Source organism: Chiloscyllium punctatum, chromosome 9, assembly GCF_047496795.1.
Source record: "Chiloscyllium punctatum isolate Juve2018m chromosome 9, sChiPun1.3, whole genome shotgun sequence".
NCBI classification, from domain to species: domain Eukaryota; kingdom Metazoa; phylum Chordata; class Chondrichthyes; order Orectolobiformes; family Hemiscylliidae; genus Chiloscyllium; species Chiloscyllium punctatum.
In genome coordinates this window covers 55155433-55176644 of record NC_092747.1, presented here as the reverse complement: position 1 = coordinate 55176644, position 21212 = coordinate 55155433, and the positions used below count along the sequence as shown (strand labels likewise).

Here is a 21212-nt window from a genome sequence, read left to right as displayed (position 1 = left end):
AGGTGTAGCCATGGGCACACGTATGGGCCCTAGCTATGCCTGCCTCTTTGTTGGCTATGTAGAACAGTTGATCTTCCGTAACTACACCGGCACCACTCCCCACCTCTTCCTCCGCTACATTGATGACTGCATTGGTGCCACCTCGTGCTCCCGCGAGGAGGTTGAGCAATTCATCAACTTCACCAACACATTCCACCCTGACCTTAAATTTAACTGGACCATCTCTGACACCTCGCTCCCCTTCCTGGACCTCTCCATCTCCATTAGTGACGACCAACTTGACACTGACGTTTTTTACAAACCCACCGACTCCCACAGCTACCTGGATTACACCTCTTCCCACCCTATCTCTTGCTAAGATGCCATCCCGTATTCCCAATTTCTCCACCTCCGCCGTATCTGCTCCCAGGAGGACCAGTTCCACCATAGAACACACCAGATGGCCTCCTTCTTTAGAGACCGCAATTTCACTTCCCACGTGGTTAAAGGTGCCCTCCAATGCATCTCGTCCACATCCCGCACCTCCGCCCTCAGACCCCATCCCTCCAACCGTAACAAGGACAGAACGCCCCTGGTGCTCACCTTCCACCCTACAAACCTTCGCATAAACCAAATCATCCGCTGACATTTCCGCCACCTCCAAAAAGACCCCACCACCAGGGATATATTTCCCTCCCCATCCCTTTCCGCCTTCCGCAAAGACCGTTCCCTCCATGACTATCTGGTCAGGTCCACACCCCCCTACGACACACCCTCCCATTCTGGCACTTTCCCCTGCCACCGCAGGAACTGTAAAACCTATACCCACACCTCCTCCCTCACCTCTATCCAGGGCCCTAAAGGAGCCTTCCACATCCATCAAAGTTTTACCTGCACATCCACTAATATCATTTATTGTATCCATTGCTCCCGATGTGGTCTCCTCTACATTGGGGAGGCTGGGCGCCTCCTAGCAGAGCGCTTTAGGGAACATCTCCGTGACACCCGCACCAATCAACCAAACCGCCCCGTGGCCCAACATTTCAACTCCCCCTCCCACTCTTCCGAGGACATGGAGGTCCTGGGCCTCCTTCACCGCCGCTCCCTCACCACCAGACGCCTGGAGGAAGAACGCCTCATCTTCCGTCTCGGAACACTTCAACCCCAGGGCATCAATGTGGACTTCAACAGCTTCCTCATTTCCCCTTCCCCCACCTCATCGTAGTTTCAAACTTCCAGCTCAGCACTGTCTCCTTGACTTGCCCGGACTTGCTCGACCTGCCTATCTCCTTTTCCACCTATCCACACCACCCTCTCCTCCTTGACCTATCACCTTCATCTCCTCCCCCACTCACCCATTGTACTCTATGCTACTCTCTCCCCACCCCCACCCTCCTCTAGCTTATCTCTCCCTGCTTCAGGCTCATTGCCTTTATTCCTGATGAAGGGCTTTTGCCCGAAACGTCGATTTCGCTGCTCGTTGGATGCTGCCTCAACTGCTGTGCTCTTCCAGCACCACTAATCCAGAGTGACAATGATGCCGACCACTTCTGATTCATCAGTTAGTCTTGCTTACTGACAGAAGCTGGCTCTGGAGGCTTGAACTTTTTCCTCATTTCTACATTTGGCTTTTGAACCTGTGCCATGAAAAAAATCTAGTAATTCTGGTTAGACAACAAGCAGACAGTCTACTTGGGCTCTGCAGTCAGACTGTGTATTTCCTGATTAAACTTCAGCAAGATAGTTACTCTGCGGGAGTCTAGAACTAGAGAACAAAGGTTTAGGGTGAGAGGGGAAAAATTTAAAAGGGACCTAAGGGGCAACTTTTCCACGCAGAGGGTGGTGCAGAATGAGTGGAATGGTGTATATGGAATGAGCTCCCAGAGGAAGTGGTGAAGACTGATACAATTACATTTGAAAGGCCTCTGGATAGGTATGTGAATTGAAAGGGTTTAAAGGGATATGGACCAAGTGCTGGCAAATAGCAGTAGATTAGTTTAGGATATCTGGTCGGCATGGATGAGTTAGACTGAAGGGGCTGTTTCCATAATGTACATCTCTGTGATATTATGACTCTATGACATGGAGATCATAGGCTTTGACTCTGTGAATCTGTCTTGAACTGTGTGGATTTAGACAAATGAATAAAGTCCTGCAGAGAATGCTGTGTAGGGTGAAAAGTAATACATTTTTCAACTGTTTCGGAATGATAGAAGTGGGGGCAAGAGAGGAGGGGAAGTGGTGTCCTTGATAAGGGATAACATTATGGCTGTACTTAGGGAGGATATTCCTGGAATATACTTCAAGTATGAAAGAAGTTATTTGGGTGAAACTGAGAAATAAGGAAGAGATAAACCTATGTATGGAGATCTCAGTTATCTGTAAGAATAATAGGGTGGTAATGGTCGGGATTTTAACTTTCTGGGACTGCCATAATGTTGAAGGTTTAGGTGGAAAGGAACTTAAGTGTGTGTGGTCATAGGCTAACAAATGAACTGTCTCACTCATTGCTTGTTTATTTTGTTTCACACACTTTCAGTAACCCTTAATGTCAGAAGTAATGTAGGAATTGCAGAAATACAATAGTAATTGCAGTTGAGTATAAAGCACTTTGAGACATTCAGCAGTTATGAAAGGCAATGTTTAAATGCAAGTCTTTCTTTCTATTGTTTATATATCCATCATTCTAATTCATGTTATCTAATTTTATTCAGACCCATGTTATCTTTTAAAATTACGAATCAAGGTAATAGGCTAAGGCACATATTGCGGTACATCATTAGAGATGGCACGGTGGCTCAGTGGTTAGCACTGCTGCCTCTCAGCACCAGAGACCCGGGTTCAATTCCTGCCTTGGGCAACGGTCCGTGTGGAGTTTGCACATTCTCCCCGTGTCTGCGTGGGTTTCCTCCAGGTGCTCCGGTTTCCTCCCGCAGTCCAAAGATGTGCAGGCTAGGTGAATTGGCCATGCTAAATTGCCGGTAGTGTTAGGTGGATTAGTCAGGGGTAAATATAGGGGGGTGGGTTTCTCTTCGGGGGTTGGTGTGGACTTGTTGGGCCAAAGGGCCTGTTTCCACACTGTAGATAATCTAATCTAATCAAGTTTGAAAAGAATGGAAAAAAGTAAACAGCAAAGTGAAGGATATTAAGCCAAGCTTGTATTTTAAAAACCAGAAGATTCTAGGAGAATTAAATGACTTGAGGCATTCTTTTCATTGCTGAATTGTGTTTGTAAAACCCCCTTGCAGAAAGAAATTGGTCTATTTGATAGAATTAAACTGATTTTGGTACATTTGTGGCACTTTACATTTATAGACCATATTTAAAACCGAGAAATCCCAAAAGTAAACTATAAAAATGGATGCTAAACTGAAGGAGTCATGACCAAATACTTGGCTGAAAATGTTGGGTTTAAGCAGCAACTTAATTGAGGAGGTCAGTAACTGAGGGTTTTTAAGAAGAAAATTTCTTAAAATGCATTTCGAACTGGTGGGACAAAAAGGGAGAGCAGGAAGGATGAGTAAGAAGTCCGAGCTAGAGAAACAAAATTCTGGGGTGTTATCGGGCATCAGAGGTGGTAGATGTAGGAACAAGTGAAACCATGAGAAGAACAAACAAAAATGCTTCTGAAGCTCATTAGGTCTGGCATCATCTGTGGAAAGATAAACAGAGTTGATATTTTGAATACAGTGTAATTCTTCTTCAGTCCTGTTGAGTTTCTTCTTATTGTCTGATGTTTTTGAATGATGTCAAGAAGGATGTGTTGCATAAAATGTTTTATTATAAGAACTCTGTATGTTGGGTTTCAGTCTGGACGGAATTCTTAAAATTTTCTTGGTTTGGTTTGGACTTTTAAGAAACTGGTGAAAGGAGAAGAGGTGACAGAAAAGGAAATAAGGTTTGAAAAAAAGATTGAGTAAAATGGAAATGTTTGTCTTCAGTAGTCATTTTCTGAGCTGTTTGTGTGTATAAGTATTACTTACACTCAGTGAGATCAAAAAAAGTCATTTTTTAATGGAGTCAGAAACATGGTTTATGGTAAATCTAAATAAAGTGAACTGAAACACTAGGCCTATGGCATGATAAAAATGATGGAAACTATTGAGGATATTAGTATATTCAGGTGGAGGAAGGAAGGAAAATGAGAATATGTAATTTGACATCATGCTGCTCTTTTCAATGCTTAAAATAAAAATTTATAACATCCGTTTAATTAGTTTTACAAAATAGCGAGCACTGGCCTATCAACAAAATCTAACGTGCTTGATTTTTTAAAATACTTGAATGTATTTGAAAATAGGAGAAAGGTAACTGAATGTTTCCTTAATGACTGATAATATTGAAGTAAATATTTCTTTACTTTTGAAGTTGATTTGAGATAGGTTGATTGTTTATGGATTGCTTTATGAAAGATTGTGGTGTAGTTAAGGTATTTTTAAAAATAATGCCGGCAGTATGTCTTTCTTTTAATATCCAAAAGCCAAAGTGTGTCAGTGTGCAAGTTTTGTGTGCATCTGTAATGTGACTCCAGCTTTCGGAAGTTATTGGAGTGACTTGTGCATGGTGTAAGGTCTGACAACTGTACTGTCACGCTGCCCTTATTGTTATGTCTTGCTTTGAACAGTACCTTATTAAATCACAGAATGATTACAGCAGAAAAGGAGCCCATTGCGTTCATTGAACCTGTGCCAACCCTCTGCCAGCCCTTGTTCCTCTCATCTGCCCTGCAAGGTTTTTCCTTTAATCTGTTCATCTAATTTCCTTTGAAAGCCAACATTAAATCTGCCTCTATCATCCTTTCGGGAACCTCATTCCAGATTGTAATCCTTCGCTACATAATTAAAATTTTCCTTGACTCACCTTTGATTCTTTGTTAATCATTTCAAAGCTGCAATCCTCTGATTTTTTTTAGCCGTTTTTGTCAATGGGAGCAATTTCCCTATATCTGCTTTGTCTAGCCACAAATGATTGTCTAGCCTCCATCAAATCATAGCTCAGTCGTCTTTGACGTGAATAACTCTGGAAGTCTATCCTCATGACTGATATCCATTATTCCCAACACAATGATGATTTCTTCTTCATCTCTAACATCTTCCTGTGTCTTTTAAAGCCTGGTGCCCAGGATTGGACAAATCATTCCAGTTAAAGCTGAATCACTTTTTTAGCATTCATCATTATTTCTTTGCTATTGTACTCTAAAGTCCAGAGTTCTGTAGTTCATTCTAACGTTTTCTCAACTTCCATGCCACCTTAAGCAATTTGCTCAATGGAAGTGCCAGCTATAGTCGTTATCCTGTACCACAGGACAGTGGATGGTGGATTTTAAAATATGATTTTACCATTAATATTGTATAAAGTATTGGCCACAACCATAGTCAATCTGTGTACTGCACATGCCACCCTATATAGAATCATTCTGTCACCAAATTGTGTAACAGTAGTATTTCCTTTAGATTGGAATTGATATTCATTTTCTCTTTTTTTAATCTCTTTTAGCCTTTCAGAAGAAGGGGTTGGAAAAACCATTTAATCAGATCAGACTCAATATAAGTTAAATTGTTTTATTTTCAAACTGGTTAAATTTTGAGGAAACTTGCTTAGTTAATCAGTGTAACTTTGAGCTGTACAATGATTAAAAAGTAGTGAAAACTCCTTGCATTTCATTGAGTTGCATTAAAATAGTGAAAAAACAGATTCAAGATTAGATCAGTGCTTTTGTTTTGATGTGAGGTTTAATGTTAGTTTTTTTCACAACAATAGTCCAAAAGACAGTGTTGAGAAAAGAGTTCTTAAAAAAACGATATTTTTATTTCCATTCTGTATTATTTGAAAAGCAGAGGAATAGTTATTGGCTAGAACATGGATTCTCAATATTGAATTGGCAAAGGTGAGATATTGTGTTGAATGATGCATTGTTTAATGTTAAACTATGTTGTCTCTGACAGGAAGGACTCCATGAAAAATGACCGAAGAAGTTATTGTAATAGCAAAGTGGGATTACACAGCACAGCAGGATCAAGAACTTGACATCAAGAAAAATGAGCGATTGTGGCTGCTTGATGACTCTAAAACTTGGTGGAGAGTAAGAAACACATCAAACAAAACTGGATATGTTCCATCAAACTATGTAGAAAGGAAAAACAGCTTAAAGAAAGGGTCACTTGTAAAAAACATCAAAGATACATTAGGCAAGTATAAAATCTTAAATTAAGGATTCATTAACCCGATCGATCAGGATATTTCTCCACTCTGATCCCCAAAGAATTGTGGATCTGACCCAAACAGCCTTATTAATATGATCTTCAATTTTTTGAAATTAAACTTTTCAAGTATTGATGGAATAATGGAACAAACATGCCTTTCCTTTACTAATAGAATGAATTTCGATAACAATTGCAGGCTGCATCTCCCAATAACCAAACAAGAATGCTTTTCAATTTAGTCTTTTCCCCCTAACTTTATTAGACTTACCCTATTACAAATATCATCCAAAAAAAAGACTTTTATTCATTGTGTGATTTCAGTGCATCATAAAGCACTTCAAATTCAATTCAACACTTTTGACACCACTGTTGTAATGCAGAGAGTGCAACAGTCAATTTGCAAGCGGTAAGCTTCTGTAAACAGTAATGTGTAATCATGACCAGGTCAATTATTTTGGCTATTATTGAATGAAGGATAAATACTGCCCAAAGGTTTTGGAAGAACACCCCCTTGTCGTCTTGAGGATCCATCAGAGAGGGCAGCTACTACTTGAGGTTCGCACCTCATCCTGGAGACAGCACTTCCAAAAGTGCAGCGTTCCCTCACCATTGCACTGCAGAGTTAGCCTAAATTAATTATTCAATCTCTTGAAGTGAGTCTTGAATTCCTGACCTTCTAGCTCAGTTTGCCATTGAGCCACAGTTGACCATTTTTAACATGAGGTATAATTGCTTATCAAAAATACATTGCTGAAAGAATAACATTCAATGCATTTATTTAGCTCATTTGCTAATGAAGCCCTTAACCATGCGTTTGTTACATCTGGATGCTTACTCAAATTTACAGCTGGCTGGTCTCCCACATTCAATTGTACACTGTTCTGTTGAGCCTGCAAAGTTCTCCTTACTAACATCTGGGAACGAGTGTCAAAATTGTGATAGTTATCTAAGTCTAGTCGAGCAATTGTCTGACATCATAATATTCTCAGAATCAAGCCTTAGAAACAATGTCCCAGACAGCAACATTACCATCCCTGCGTTCACTCTTTTCCACTAGTAGTGCAGACCCAAGTGGAGTGGCTGTACAGTGGTATGCAGTTGAGAAGAAGTTACTCTAGGAATCTTCAACATTAACTCCAGATCCCATGAAGTCTTGTGGTGCCATCTGCTACATGGAAACTTCCTGCAAGTAAACGCTCGGCTTGGTGAATCAGTAGTCCTTCATGTTGCACATCATTTGAGGAGGCACCAAGAATGGCAGTTGTGGCAAATGTACTCTGGGGTATTTCAATATCCATCACTAGGAATAGCTTAGTAGCACTACTACTAGCCAAGCTGGCTTTGGCCTAAAGTGTATAGCTACTAATATGGGTCATTAGGAGATGGTGAGGGAACAACATATTTGCTCTCATTCTCCTCAGTCTGCTTGCACCAGGTGTATCTGTGTATGACAGTATTGATAAGAGTGCTCACTGCACAGTCCTTGTGGAGACAAAATCCTATTGTTATATACCTCCAATGACTAGTGTTATTACAGTTGACTGGTGATGAGTTGAAATTTAGGTGTTAAAATTTGCCTCTGGTGAGGGGCAAAATTGAGAAAACACAGCCTTCGTGATGATCTTGGCCAAAGCGGGAATTGTATTAACCCATGCTGTTGATGTTGTGATTCTACATCACAAACCAGTTGTCCAGCCAACTAAACTCACTGACCCCATCACCGTACAAATGAGATAGATTTAGAAAAGGTTCAGCAAGTGAAAACTGAGGCATCGTAGGTCAGCAGCATCAGAATTGTAATCCAACATAATCTGTAACCTAATGGCACAGCATATCCTACACTCTACCATTAATATCAAGCTTATGATCAACCCTGGTTTGGTGAAGAGTGTAGGAGAATATCCCAGGAGCAGAACCAGGCACCCAGAAGTAATGTCAGCCTTGTGAAGCTATGAAATAGAACTATTAGTATATCAAGTGGTGTTAGAAGCAACTAATAAACAGACCTAAGTGATTGCATGACCAACAGATCGACTACTGTCCTGCCACCTACAATTGTGAATGCTGGTAGTCAATTAAACAACACACTAGAGGAAGAGGCTATACAATTATATCTATTCCCAATAATGATGGAGCCTTTCACTTCAGGGTAAAAGATAAGGCTGGTGCATTTGCGACACTCTTAAACCATAAGTACCAAGTGAATGATCCATCTCTGTCTTTTGCAGAAGTCCCCAACATCACAGATGCCAATTCAGTCAATTCAATTCACTCCATGTGATATCAAGAAATGGCTGGAGGCACAGGATATTGCAAGATTATGGGCCCTGACAACATTTCCAGTCCTAGTTCTGAAAGCATCAGGTCTAGAACTTGCCATACCTCTAGCCAAAGATTTTCCAGAACAGCTACAACATTGGCATTTCCCCAATAATGGAAAATTGCTTAGATATATACTGTGTACAAAAATAGGACAATGCAACCTGGCTGAATCTCCACAATCAGTATTTTGGGTATTGCCATTGACCAGATATGAGCTGGTCTAGCTAGATTAATACAATGGCTACTAGACCATGTCAGAGGCTAGGAATCCTACAACAGTAAACTTACCTCCCATTTTCCGAAAGCCTGTCCACCATCTAACAAGACACAAGTCGGGAGTATGATGGAATACTTTAACTTGCCTGGGTGATTGTCATCCACTAAGATTCACTCACTTCACCACTGACACTCAGTAGCAGGAGTGTGAATCTTCTACAAAGTGCAGTGCAGACATTTGCGAAGCTCATGAACTGAGCCATGTATATAGAAAAGGGCAATAGTTATATAAAAACACCACCACTTGCAAGTTCCTCCCCAAGAATCTCCCACGCTGACTTGGAAATATACTGCTGTTTCTTCAGTGTCACAAAGTCAAAATACTCTCTCCTTAACAACATGGTGACTTTTGAATGAATTTTAACAGTTCTAGAAAATAGAAATGTGTCTACGTAGCAGCACCCCGATTCTTTGTCACTTCTCAATTAATTCTCTTCTCCATTCCTTCATCTGCTACACGTACTATTATGTAATGCACAAAATGTATTGCAGATGCAGCTTAAAGATCTGAACAATATTAGATTGATTGTGTACAGGAACATTAATACAAATACAATTTTTATAAACAATTGTGGAGATCAGCGTTTTTCTTTTGGTTTATGTACTACTAAATTGCTGCAAAGAAAATGAAAGAATTTTATAACTTTATAATTTAACATTTTAATTTAATATTTTAATTGGTAAGGACAAATCTTGAAGGGACAAGCTACCTACACAAATTGTTTAATGTTTTTGTAATGGCATATAGTGTGAAGTGGTCCCAATTGTAAATGGTATGTTGGCTTTTGTTTCAAGTGTAATGGAGTATATGTAAAAGGAAATCTTGCAGCAGTTGTTTGGGGCTGTAGTGAGACCATACTTGGTTTAACAGTTTTCGATTTTTACTTGGATGTGGTATAGCAATAAATCAGTTTGTGGGTTGAGGTTGTCACTGACGAGAGGGTGAGTAAATTGTGTCAGTATTCTCTGCAGTTTATAAGAATAAAAGATGATTTAGTTGAAACATACAAGATTCTGAAATAGACTTGATGGAGTAGATAGTACAAAGTTCCCGGCTGGGGAATCTAGGACAAACGGACACAAGTAAAATGGAAAGATGTTGTGAAACTTGAAAGGGTTCAGTAAAGACTTACAAGGATGTTGCCAGGGTTGGAGGATTTGAGCTACAGGGAGAGGCTGAACAGGCTGGGGCTGTTTTCCCTGGAGCGTCGGAGGCTGAGGGGTGACCTTATAGAGGTTTACAAAATTGAGGGGTATGAATAGGATAAATAGACAAAGTCTTTTCCCTGGGGGTCAGGGAGTCCCGAACTAGAGGGCATAGGTTTAGGATGAGAGGGGAAAGATATAAAGGAGACCTAAGGGGCAACTTTTTCACGCAGAGGGTGGTATGTGTGTGGAATGAGCTGCCAGAGGATGTGGTGGAGGCTGGTACAATTGCAACATTTAAGAGGCATTTGGATGTGTATATGAATAGGAAGGGTTTGGAGGGATATGGGCCGGGTGCTGGCAGGTGGGACTAGATTGGGTTGGGATATCTGGTTGGCATGGACAGGTTGGACTGAAGGGTCTGTTTCCATGCTGTACATCTCTTTGACTTTATGAACTGGAATGGGGGTTCTGAATCTTTGGCAATCTCTCACCTGGGGATTGTGCTGCTGTGTCATTGAGTATGATTATTCAGGAATTTTTGAAAATTCTTTTATTGGATTTGGCCATTGTTGGATGGGCTTGCATTTGTAGCCCATTGTGAATTTTCCTTGAGAATGTGGTAGCGAGCTGCTAGTACTTTGAACCAATGATACCAAAGAGAAAGTGATATATTTCTAAGTCTAGATGTTGAGTGGCTTGGAGAAGCACACATGTAGGTAGTAATTTTCCATGTTCCCCTTGTCCTTCTAGATGATGAAGATGCTCTCGGTAAGGGGCATGGACAGGGTGAATATAAAGCAGCTGTTCCACTTAGTTGAAGGGTCGATATCAAGGAAATATGGTTCAAGTGAAAGGCAGGCAGATTAGTGGATATTTGAGGAAAAACATTTTCACCCAGAAGATGGTGGGAGTGTGGAATGCACCATCTGGGAGGGTGACTGAGACTCTGATTTCCAAATCTTTTAAAAGTACTTGGATGAGTGTCATAGCATTCAAAGCTGGGAGCCTAGTTTGGCAAAATAAATCTCCTATAAGTCGTGTATTTCTTTGTGTGGTTGAGACCTGTTGGGCCAAAGTGTCTCTACTGTACTGTTTGATTCTATGGTCGTGGGATTGTAAGTTGTGTCTGCGGAGCCTTTGTGATTTTTAGCAGGGCATCTCATAGATGGTACACACTACTGCTACTGAATGTCAGTGGTAGATGGAGCAAATGTTTATGGATGTGCAGTCAGCCAAGCAGACTGCTTTGTTCTATATGGTGTTAAGCTTCTTGAGCGTTTTCAGAGATTCATTCATCCTGGCAATTGGGTGTTTTCTATGTCACTTCTGACTTGTGCCTTGTTTTGGTTAGAATTTGGGAAGTCAGTAGGTGAGTTACTCGTTGCAGAATTCTTAGCCTCTGACCTGCTTTTGTAACCTTAATATTTATGTGGCTAGTTCAATTGTTTCTGGTCAATGGTAGCCAACAGAATGTTGATAGAGAACTGTTCCGTTATATTTCAATGCTGCTGAATCTCGAGGTGAGGTGGTTAAATTCTCTCGTTGGAGATGGTCATTGCCTGGTACTTGTGTTACTTCCACTTGCCTCTCAAATCAGGGATTGTCTGTTTAGATTGTAAATGTAATACCATTATTTAAGAAAATCAAAATGACCATTCAGAAAGTCACATTTTTCTTTTAAAGATTTTTAGAAATAAATTCATCAGATATGAACATCACTGGCTGGCTAAGATTTATCATTCATCCCCTAACTGCCACTACGAAGGAGATTGTTTAAGCAATTTTCTCCCACTTACCTATTGTTTCCATAAAAGTATGAGACTTGATTTAAATGGGAAATGATGTATATAAACAAATAACTGAGCCAAAGAAACATGTGAGGCTGACAGGGGATGGTGTGGAATATACTGAATCTGTAATAACTGACATGAAGTTTGTTTGCAGAGAACTAAATTAAATGATCTTTTACTCCTCTGGTCTGACTATCTTGATTCCAAATTCTGTAACATGATTAATGTGATATAACTGTGCTATTGTTACAGGAAATGGTCAAACAAAAGCCTGCACAATGATGTTCTAGATGAGACTAACAATCAAGTTAACAGCTATTAAATTTATAATGAGCATGTCATATGGGCTGGTTGCTCCAAAAGTACTAAATAATTGAGGGCAAATGCGGGAGAGGAAATAAATATAATGACTATCAGCACAGGAAACATTCTAAGGAAATTAATGATGCCGGCCCTACTCAAGAGTAATCTGTCTGGGTGCTCGTCATGGTTCTGGGTGTACTCCAGAAGTAATCTCTCTGGAGCTAGTCCTGTTCTGAGTGTACAATGGGAACCTGTCTGGACTCCAAGTCTGCTCCAAAAGTGGTACACCTGGGGCTAGCCCTGCTCTGCGAGCTATCTGTCAGTGCTGGTCCTGCTGTGGGGTAGATGGCTGTTAGTGTGACTGGAACCCTGTATACAATGTACTCCTCCCCTTTGTTTTACTGTGGTATTCATAAATGATGAAGATGAGATTATGGAGTCAGCGGTGGGGGGAGGGCGAGATAAATATGCGGCTACACAAAGATTGACCAGCCAGTGGTTGACAGTGAGGAAGATGATGTTGGATAACAGGAGGATATTGATGGATTGGACAGATGGGTGGATCAGTGGCAAATGGATATTAACCTTGATAAATGAGGTGATGCACTTTGGAAGGAAGATTAAGACACAGAAGTATTCAATAAATGATAGGACGTAAGAAGCTCAGAGGTACAGGGATCTTGGGGTCTTGTCCACTGATCCCTGAAGATGGCAGGATAGGTTGTAGAGTCATAGAGATGCACAGCACGGAAACATACCCTTCAGACTAACTCATCCATGCTGACCAGATAGCCTAGCCTAATCTAGTTCTATTTGCCAGCACTTGGCCCAAATCCCTCTAAACTATAGCGATTCGTGTACCCATCCAAATGCCGTTTAAATGTAATTGTACCAGCCTGTAATTCATACTCTTTCCATATGTGCACCATCTTCTGCATGAATAAAAATGCCCCTTACATTGTGAGGTTCACTTCTTCAGATTTTTACATGCTTGATGCAACTGTAGTACGCCAATTTCTCTAAACAGCCATGATTTATTTTAGCAAGTACAAGCTTTGGTGGGATCACTTAACACTCTTTGCGATGCTTGCGGAGCGTGTCAAGTGAGGCTTTCTCAACAAGGGAACTGTCCTCCCTTTATACAGGTTTTACATCACAGTTAGTCATGTACGCAAGACACAATCCCTGCTATTTCCCCCATAGTCAAATGCCACCCAAAAACAATGTAATGTGGTTAGGTTATTCCTCGAGACAGTGTGTGACCCAATGGGTAACATTTCCAGGGGACTAGGTAAGTAGAGTCAGACTTGAATCAGATTGTGGAGGGGCGGGTGGTAGTTCGAAGTGGTGCTTTACCTGTGAATGGAGAAAGTTTTAGAGATGATGTTAGCTGCTGAAATTATCTTTGCGTTTCCTCTCTCTTTCCCTCCTTACCAAGGTGGGTATCAGTATGAAGACAGTCAATAAGCATTGATAACAAAGCATTAGGTTTGGCCAACTGGAGTGATCCAGATCAAAAAAGAGAAAAGGCTGGAAAATCTCAGCAAGTCTGGCAGCATCTGTAAGGAGAGAAAAGAGCTGACGTTTCGAGTCTAATTGACCCTTTGTCACAAGGATCAGTTAGACTCGCAACATCAGCTCTTTTCTCTCCTTACAGATGCTGCCAGACTTGCTGAGATTTTCCAGCATTTTCTCTTTTTTGGTTTCAGATTCCAGCATCCGCAGTAATTTGCTTTTATGGAGTGAGGCACAGTGCGAACTCCCATGCATCTTCATATTTGTTTTTCTGAATCAAGGGTGTCCCCCTCTAAACACTGCAAAATGACCATGTCTGGTATGCCCATTGCTTTTGAGACCGGTGATCAATTTAGTGCCTGCTGGTTCAGAGAGGACACCATTGAATTACAGGCTGTTGTCGCATCTTTCGCAGCCCGATCAGCTCTGGCATTGCCAGTGCTGATGTCCGTATTGTCTATGATGTGGGCAGCACATTTGATTATGGTCAGTTGCTTGGGGAGGAGGATGGCTTTTAGGGGATTTTGGGCATAGTGAGTTCTGAACAAATCTGCGTTGTGACCATAGCTGGTCATCAGTGTCATTATTTTGAAACATTATTGGCAGACCAGACATTTTAGGAGGTACCTCCATTTTATTCCCACCTGATAGTCCGGCTTGACATTTCAACCTTGAGCCTTTTCTTTTTACCTCCCCTTTCTCAATGTTTCCTGTTTTTCTCTACTTGTATCGTACTCCTCACTGACTGTTCAGCACCTCCCAAGACTTAAGGTTTTCCTCATAATCACACACATGAAACCCTCTTTGATGTACGCTATTCTCCCAGCTGGCCTGTTTCAATTTATTCATTATTTCCTCAGCAATCTTTCTCCACGTGGATATTAAAGTTTTCAATTTAGTCCCCATATTACGTTTCCAAATTGCCTCCTCTGCTTTTAAACATTTATCTATGTCTTAAGTTCCTCCTGTCAGCCAAATTTCATTTCCCATTTTTAAAACTTTAAGCATCCTGACAGATGTCTGAACCATTCCTCATTTTGGGGGTCAGCCTGACAGAACCCATTTGCATCGGTTATAACACCTGACTTATCCAACATCTGTCTCATTTTTTTTAAAAGTCTCAACTTCCTAACTTATCTCTATATACTAGTTCGGTGTCCTCAGTCTCCACACCCACTTCAGGGTCTTGACCTTCGCGTGGAGGATTTCCTCTCTTTCTTACCGGTCTAAGGCAGGGTGATTGAGGCAGACAGTAGTTATCCTTTATCTTATGTACTATGTTCTGGGGCCTCCATTCCTTCTATTAGAATTCTATGGGAACTCCAGCCTCCCTTTCCAAGAGCTTTTATCTCTGAGGACTCTAACCTCAGCATTCCAGGGGGATTCGAACCTCCCTAGGACAAACTTGTCGGTGTACAAGTGCATACGTTATCTCAGAAATTCCATCACTACAAAGTCCTAGGGGATGAGAGGTCGACTGAGTGATAGGTTAGTGAGAGATAACAAGGTAAATTCTTATCTAATGGGCCCATCGTCTCACATTACTATCATACAGGTGATGACTTACTCAGTCCGCCAAGAAGTTCCATATATATTGGAATCCCATCCTCGATGCCAAATATAGGGTTCCCTTCTTGAGATTCTTCACGCTTGATGCAACTGCAATATACCAATTTGTGTGAACAGCCAAGGTATATTTCAGCAAGTACAAGCTTTTGGAGGATCACTTAATGCTCTTTGCGATGCTTGCGAGGTTCTCTGAACAAGGGAACTGTCCTCCTTTTTTATACATCACAGTTGGTCATACATGCAAGACACAACCCCTGCCACTCCCCCATAGTCACATGCCACCTAAAAACAAAGTGAAGTGATTGTTTCCGGAAACAATCTAATGTATGATTAGGTTATTCCTTAAAACTGTGTGAGATTAGGTTATTCCGTAAAACAGTAGTTACAGAGTATGATTAGATTGTCACACCCTGCCTGTAAGACAGAACATCACCCACCCTACTCAACCACGGGTCATCAAATTTCTTGCATGTCAGCAGACCAAATTAACCTTTTAACATCTCCAGGTCCCTTTCAAATCTTTCCCCTTTCAGCCTAAACCTATGTCCTTGAGTTCTGGACTCCCCCACCCCAAGGAAAAGACCTTGTCTATTTATCCTATCCACGTCCCTCATGATTTTTTTTATACCTCTATACGGTCACCCCTCAGCCTCCAACGCTCCAGGGAAAACAGCCCCAGTCTATTCAGCCTCTCCCTGTAGCTTAAATCCTCCAACCCTGCAACATCCTTGTAAATCTTTTCTGAACCCTTTCAAGTTTGACACCATCCTTCTGATAGGAAGGAGACCAGAATTGCACGCAATATTCCAAAAGTGGCCTAACCAATGTCCTTACAGCTGCAACATGACCTCCCAATTCCTATACACAATGTTCTGACCAATAAAGGAAAGCATATCAAACCCCTTCACTATCCTATCTATCTGCGACTCCACTTTCAAAGTGCTATGAACCTGAATGCCAAGTTTTCTTTGTTCAGCAACACTCCCCGTAGTTTACCAGAAAGTGTGTAAGTCCTGCTCTGAAAAGTAACTCTCCACCACCACCCTCTGTCTTCTACCTTCGAACCGGTTCTGCATCCAAATGGCTAGTTCTCCCTGTATTCCATGAGATCTAAACTTGCTAACCAGACTACCATAAGGAACTTTGTCGAATGCTTAGTGAAGTCCATATAGACCACGTCCACGCCTCTATCCTCATAAATCCTCTTTGTTACTTCAAATAACTCAATTAAGTTCATGAGACATGCACAATCATGCTGACTATCCCTAATCAGTCCTTGCCTTTCCAAATACATGTAAATCCGGTCACTCAGGATTTCCTCCAACAACTTGCCCACCATCGATGTCAGGCTCATTAGTCGATAGTTCCCTAGCTTTTTCTTACCACCTTTCTTAAGTTTGCTGACCTCCAGTATTTTGGCACCTCACCTGTCACCGTCGCTGATACAAATATCTCAGCAAGGGGCCCAGCAATCATTCCCCTCATTTCTCAGAGTTCTAGGGTACACCTGATCCGGTCCTGGGGATTTTTCCACTTAAGCATTTCATGACATCTGTCACCACCTCCTCAGTTAACTGAACATTTTTCAAGATGTCACCATCTATTTCCCCACGTTCTATATCTTCCATGTCTTTCTCCACAGTAAACACTGTTGCAAATTACTCATTTAGTATCTCCCCCGTCTCCTGCGGCTCCACACAAAGGCTGCCTTGCTGATCTTTGCGAGGCCCTATTCTGTCAAGAGTTTGGTGCTGGAAAAGCACAGCAGGTCAGACAGCATCCAAGGAGCAGGGGAATCGATGTTTTGGGCAATAGCCCTTCATCAGGCAATTTTGGGCCCTATTGTATCCCTAATTACCCTTTTGCCCTTTATTTATAAAATCCCTTTGGATTCCCCTTAGTTCTATTTGCCAAAACGCTCTCATGTCTTCTTTTTGCCCTCCTGATTTCCCTCTTAAATATACTCCTACTGCCTTTATACTCTTAGGATTCACTTGATCACTGCTGGCTGTACCTAATATATGCTTGCTTCCTTTTTCTTAACCACAACCTCAATTTCTCATCCAGCATTCCCTAAACCTACCAGCCTTTCCTTTCACCCAAACAGGAATATCCTTTTCCATCACTGTTTTGAAACTAATAGAATTATGGTCGCTGGCCACAAAGTGCTCCCCCACTGACACCTCAGTCACTTGCCCTGCTTTATTTCCCAAGAGTAGGGCAAGTTTACACCTTCTCTAGTAGGTACATCCACATACTGAATCAGAAAACTCTCTTGTACACTTAAGAAATTCCTCTCCATTAAAACCCTTAACACTATGGCAGTACCAGTCTGTATTTGGAAAGTTAAAATCCACTACCGTAACCAGCCTATTATTCTTAGAAATAACCGAAATCTCCTTAAAAATTTGTTTTTCAATTTCCTGCTGACTGTTAGGGAGTCTATAATACAATCCCAATAAGGTGATCATCCCTTTCTTATTTCTGAATTCAACCCAAATAACACCTTAGGCCAGTTAAGTAAGCATTCAGGATGCTTGCCTTTATCAATTATGGCATGCATTATAAGAGCAGGGAACTTGCGTTGGAGTTGTATAGAACTTCTGTTATGTCACAGCTGGACTACTGTATGTATTCCTCTGTACTACAGGAGGGATGCGATTGCAATGGATGGGGTGCAAAGGAGAATCACCAGGAGCACTTTAGCAATGAAGAAAGAGTGGATGGGCTCGGGTTATTTTCTTTGGAGCAGATAATGTTGAAGCCGAACCTGATAGAGGTGCATAAGATTGATGTTCGAGGACAGAGTGAATAGAAAATAGCTGTTCCCTTTAGCCAAAGAGATGATAACAAGAGAGCATAACTTTAAAGTTTAAGGCAGGCGATTTAGATGGAATTTCAGGAGAAATTTTTTCACCCAGAGTGTAGTGGGAATCTGTAATGCACTACCTGAGAGGATAGTTGAGGTGAAAAACTCTCAAACTTTAAAAAGTACTTACATGAACACTGTCATAACATTCAAGGCTATGGGCCTAGTGTGGGAAAGTGGAATCAGTATGGTTAGAACTTTCGAAAGCTGATTGGAGGCAGATGTTCGCAGGTAAAGGGACGGCTGGAAAATGGGAAGCCTTCGGAAATAAGATAACAAAAATTCAGGGAAAGTATATTCCTGTCAGGGTGAAAGGGAAGGCTGGTAACTATAGGGAATGCCGGATGACTAAAGAAATTGAGAGTTTGGTTAAGAAAAAGAAGGAAGCATATGTAAGGTATAGACCGGATAGATCGAGTGAATCCTTAGAAGAGTATGAAGGCAGTAGGAGTAGTCAGGAGGGCAAAACGGGGACATGAGATAGCTTTGGCAAATAGTACTAAGGAGAATCCAAAGGGATTTTACAAATATATTAAGGACAAAAGGGTAACTAGGGAGAGAATAGGGCCCCTCAAAGATCAGCAAGGCGGCCTTTGTGTGGAGCCACAGAAAATGGGGGAGATACTAAATGAATATTTCGCATCAGTATTTACTGTGGAAAAGGATATGGAAGATATAGACTGTAGGGAAATAGATGGTGACATCTTGCAAAATGTCCAGATTACAGAGGAGGAAGTGCTGGATGTCTTGAAACGTTTAAAGATGGATAAATCCCCAGGACCTGATCAGGTGTACCCGAGAACTCTGTGGAAAGCTAGAGAAGTGATTGCTGGGCCTCTTGCTGAGATATTTGTATCATTGATAGTCACAGGTGAGGTGCTGGAAGACTGGAGGTTGGCAAACGTGGTGCCACTGTTTAAGGGTGGTAAGGACAAGCCAGGGAACTACAGACCAGTGAGCCTGACCTCGATGGTGGGCAAGGTGTTGGAGGGGATCCTGAGGGACAGGATGTACATGTATTTGGAAAGGCAAGGACTGATTCGGGATAGTCAATATGGATTTGTGCATGGGAAATCATGTCTCACAAACTTGATTTGAGTTTTTTGAAGAAGTAACAAAGAATATTGAGGGCAGATCAGTAGATGTGATCTATGTGGACTTCAGTAAGGCCTTCGACAAGGTTCCCCATGGGAGACTGATTAGCAAGGTTGGATCTCATGGAATACAGGGAGAACTAGCCATTTGGATACAGAACTGGCTCAAAGGTAGAAGACAGAGGGTGGTGGTGGAGGGTTGTTTTTCAGACTGGAGGCCAGTGACCAGTGGAGTGCCACAAGGATCGGTGCTGGGTCCTCTACTTTTTGTCATTTACATAAATTATTTGGATGTGAGCATAAGAGGTGCAGTTAGTAAAGTTGCAGATGACACCAAAATTGGAGGTGTAGTGGATAGTGAAGAGGGTTACCTCAGATTACATTGAACCAGATGGGCCAATGGTCTGAGAAGTGGCAGATGGAGTTTAATTCAGATAAATGCGAGGTGCTGCATTTTGGGAAAGCAAATCTTAGCAGGACTTAGACACTTAATGGTCAGGTCCTAGGGAGTGTTGCTGAACAAAGGGACCTTGGAGTGCAGGTTCATAGCTCCTTGAAAGTGGAGTCGCAGGTGGATAGGATAGTGAAGAAGGCATTTGGTATGCTTTCCTTTATTGGTCAGAGTATTGAGTGCAGGAGTTGGGAGGTCATGTTGCAGCTGTACTAGACATTGGTTAGGCCACTGTTGGAATATTACATGCAATTTTGGTCTCCTTCCTATGGAAAAGATGTTGTGAAACTTGAAAGGGTTCAGAAAAGATTTACAAGGATGTTGCCAAGATTGGAGGATCTGAGCTACAGGGAGAGGCTGAACAGGCTGGGCCTGTTTTCCCTGAAGTGTCGGAGGCTGAGGGGTGACCTAATAGAGATTTACAAAATTATGAGGAGCATGAATAGGTTAAATAGACAAAGTTTTTTCCTTGGGGTCGGGGAGTCTGGAACTAGAGGACATAAGTTTAGGGTGAGAGGGAAAAGATATAAGAGAGACCTAAGGGGTAACTTTTTCACGCAGAGGGTGGTACGTGTATGGAATGAGCTTCCAGAGGATGTGGTGGAGGATGGTATAATTGCAACATTTAAGAAGCATTTGGATGGGTACATGAATAGGATGGGTTTGGAGGGATATGGGCCGGGTGCTGGCAGGTGGGACTAGATTGGGTTGGGATATCTGGTCGGCATGGACGGGTTGGACCGAAGGGTCTGTTTCCATGCTGGACATCCCTGTGACTCTATGACTCTAGTAGTGTATTTTTGGTGGTACAGACTCAATGTTTCAAAGGGCCTCTTCTGTACTGCATGATTTCATGACCGTTGCAAAAATTGCATTCCTATATCCATTGAGAAATTAAATTAGTGTCAGTCTTTGATCTTCACATCATTCTATTAACTATTATGGGCGGCATGGTGGCACGTGGTTAGCACTGCTGCCTCACAGCGCCAGAGACCTGGGTTCGTTTCCCGCCTCAGACAACTGTCTGTGTGGAGTTTGCACATTCTCCCCGTGTCTGCGTGGGTTTCCTCCCACAGTCCAAAAATGTGCAGGTTAGGTGAATTAGCCATGCTAAATTGCCCATAGTGTTAGGTGAAGGGGGTAAATGTAGGGGAATGGGTCTGGGTGGGTTGCTGTTCGGAGGGTCGGTGTAGACTTGTTGGGCCGAAGGGCCTGTTTCCACACTGTAAGTAATCTAATCTAAGTAATCTATTAGTGGCCTTGCTGTCTTTGTAATGGAATATCTTTCTGGTCATTCATGGAATACTAGTTTCTGTGAATGTTTATTTAATTCCTTTTTGTTCTGCTGGTACAGTAACTAGAAAGCAATCTTGGGGTTTATCTGGACTGCATTCAGACATTTGTTAGGTATGTAGTCTGAATAATTAAACATTTAGTAGGAGTGTGTGATTGAACTTTCTCTAAGATGTGATTATAGGTAAAGAAATAATTTATTTTTTGGGTGTGGTACAAGAACATAATTTAACTGAGAATGCAAAATTTAATACTGAAGTTCCCCAACAGTACAATAGACAACAAAGAGCTTCTTGAATGCTGAACCAATCAATGTAAGAATTAAGTACAATCAACACTTGCACTCTGTGGCTTTATGAAATGGATAAGGGAAACTAAATATTACTTTGGTCTTTGCAA

At 41.6% G+C, this 21212-nt stretch overlaps 1 protein-coding gene across 2 annotated transcripts in view; it reads left to right on the top strand.

Annotated features, from left to right (window-relative positions):
* Positions 1–21212, top strand: part of nck2a (NCK adaptor protein 2a) — an 87003-nt gene that overhangs the window by 48158 nt on the left and 17633 nt on the right. Inside the window, exons 1-2 of one of the 2 annotated variants that reach the window (XM_072577570.1) lie at positions 1783–1912; positions 5925–6167. In XM_072577570.1, the coding sequence (XP_072433671.1) occupies positions 5942–6167 (226 nt within the window). In that variant the 5' untranslated portion in view covers positions 1783–1912; positions 5925–5941. Of the gene's footprint in view, positions 1–1782; positions 1913–5924; positions 6168–21212 lie in introns of those variants that run through there. The other variant, XM_072577569.1, reaches the window with a different exon arrangement.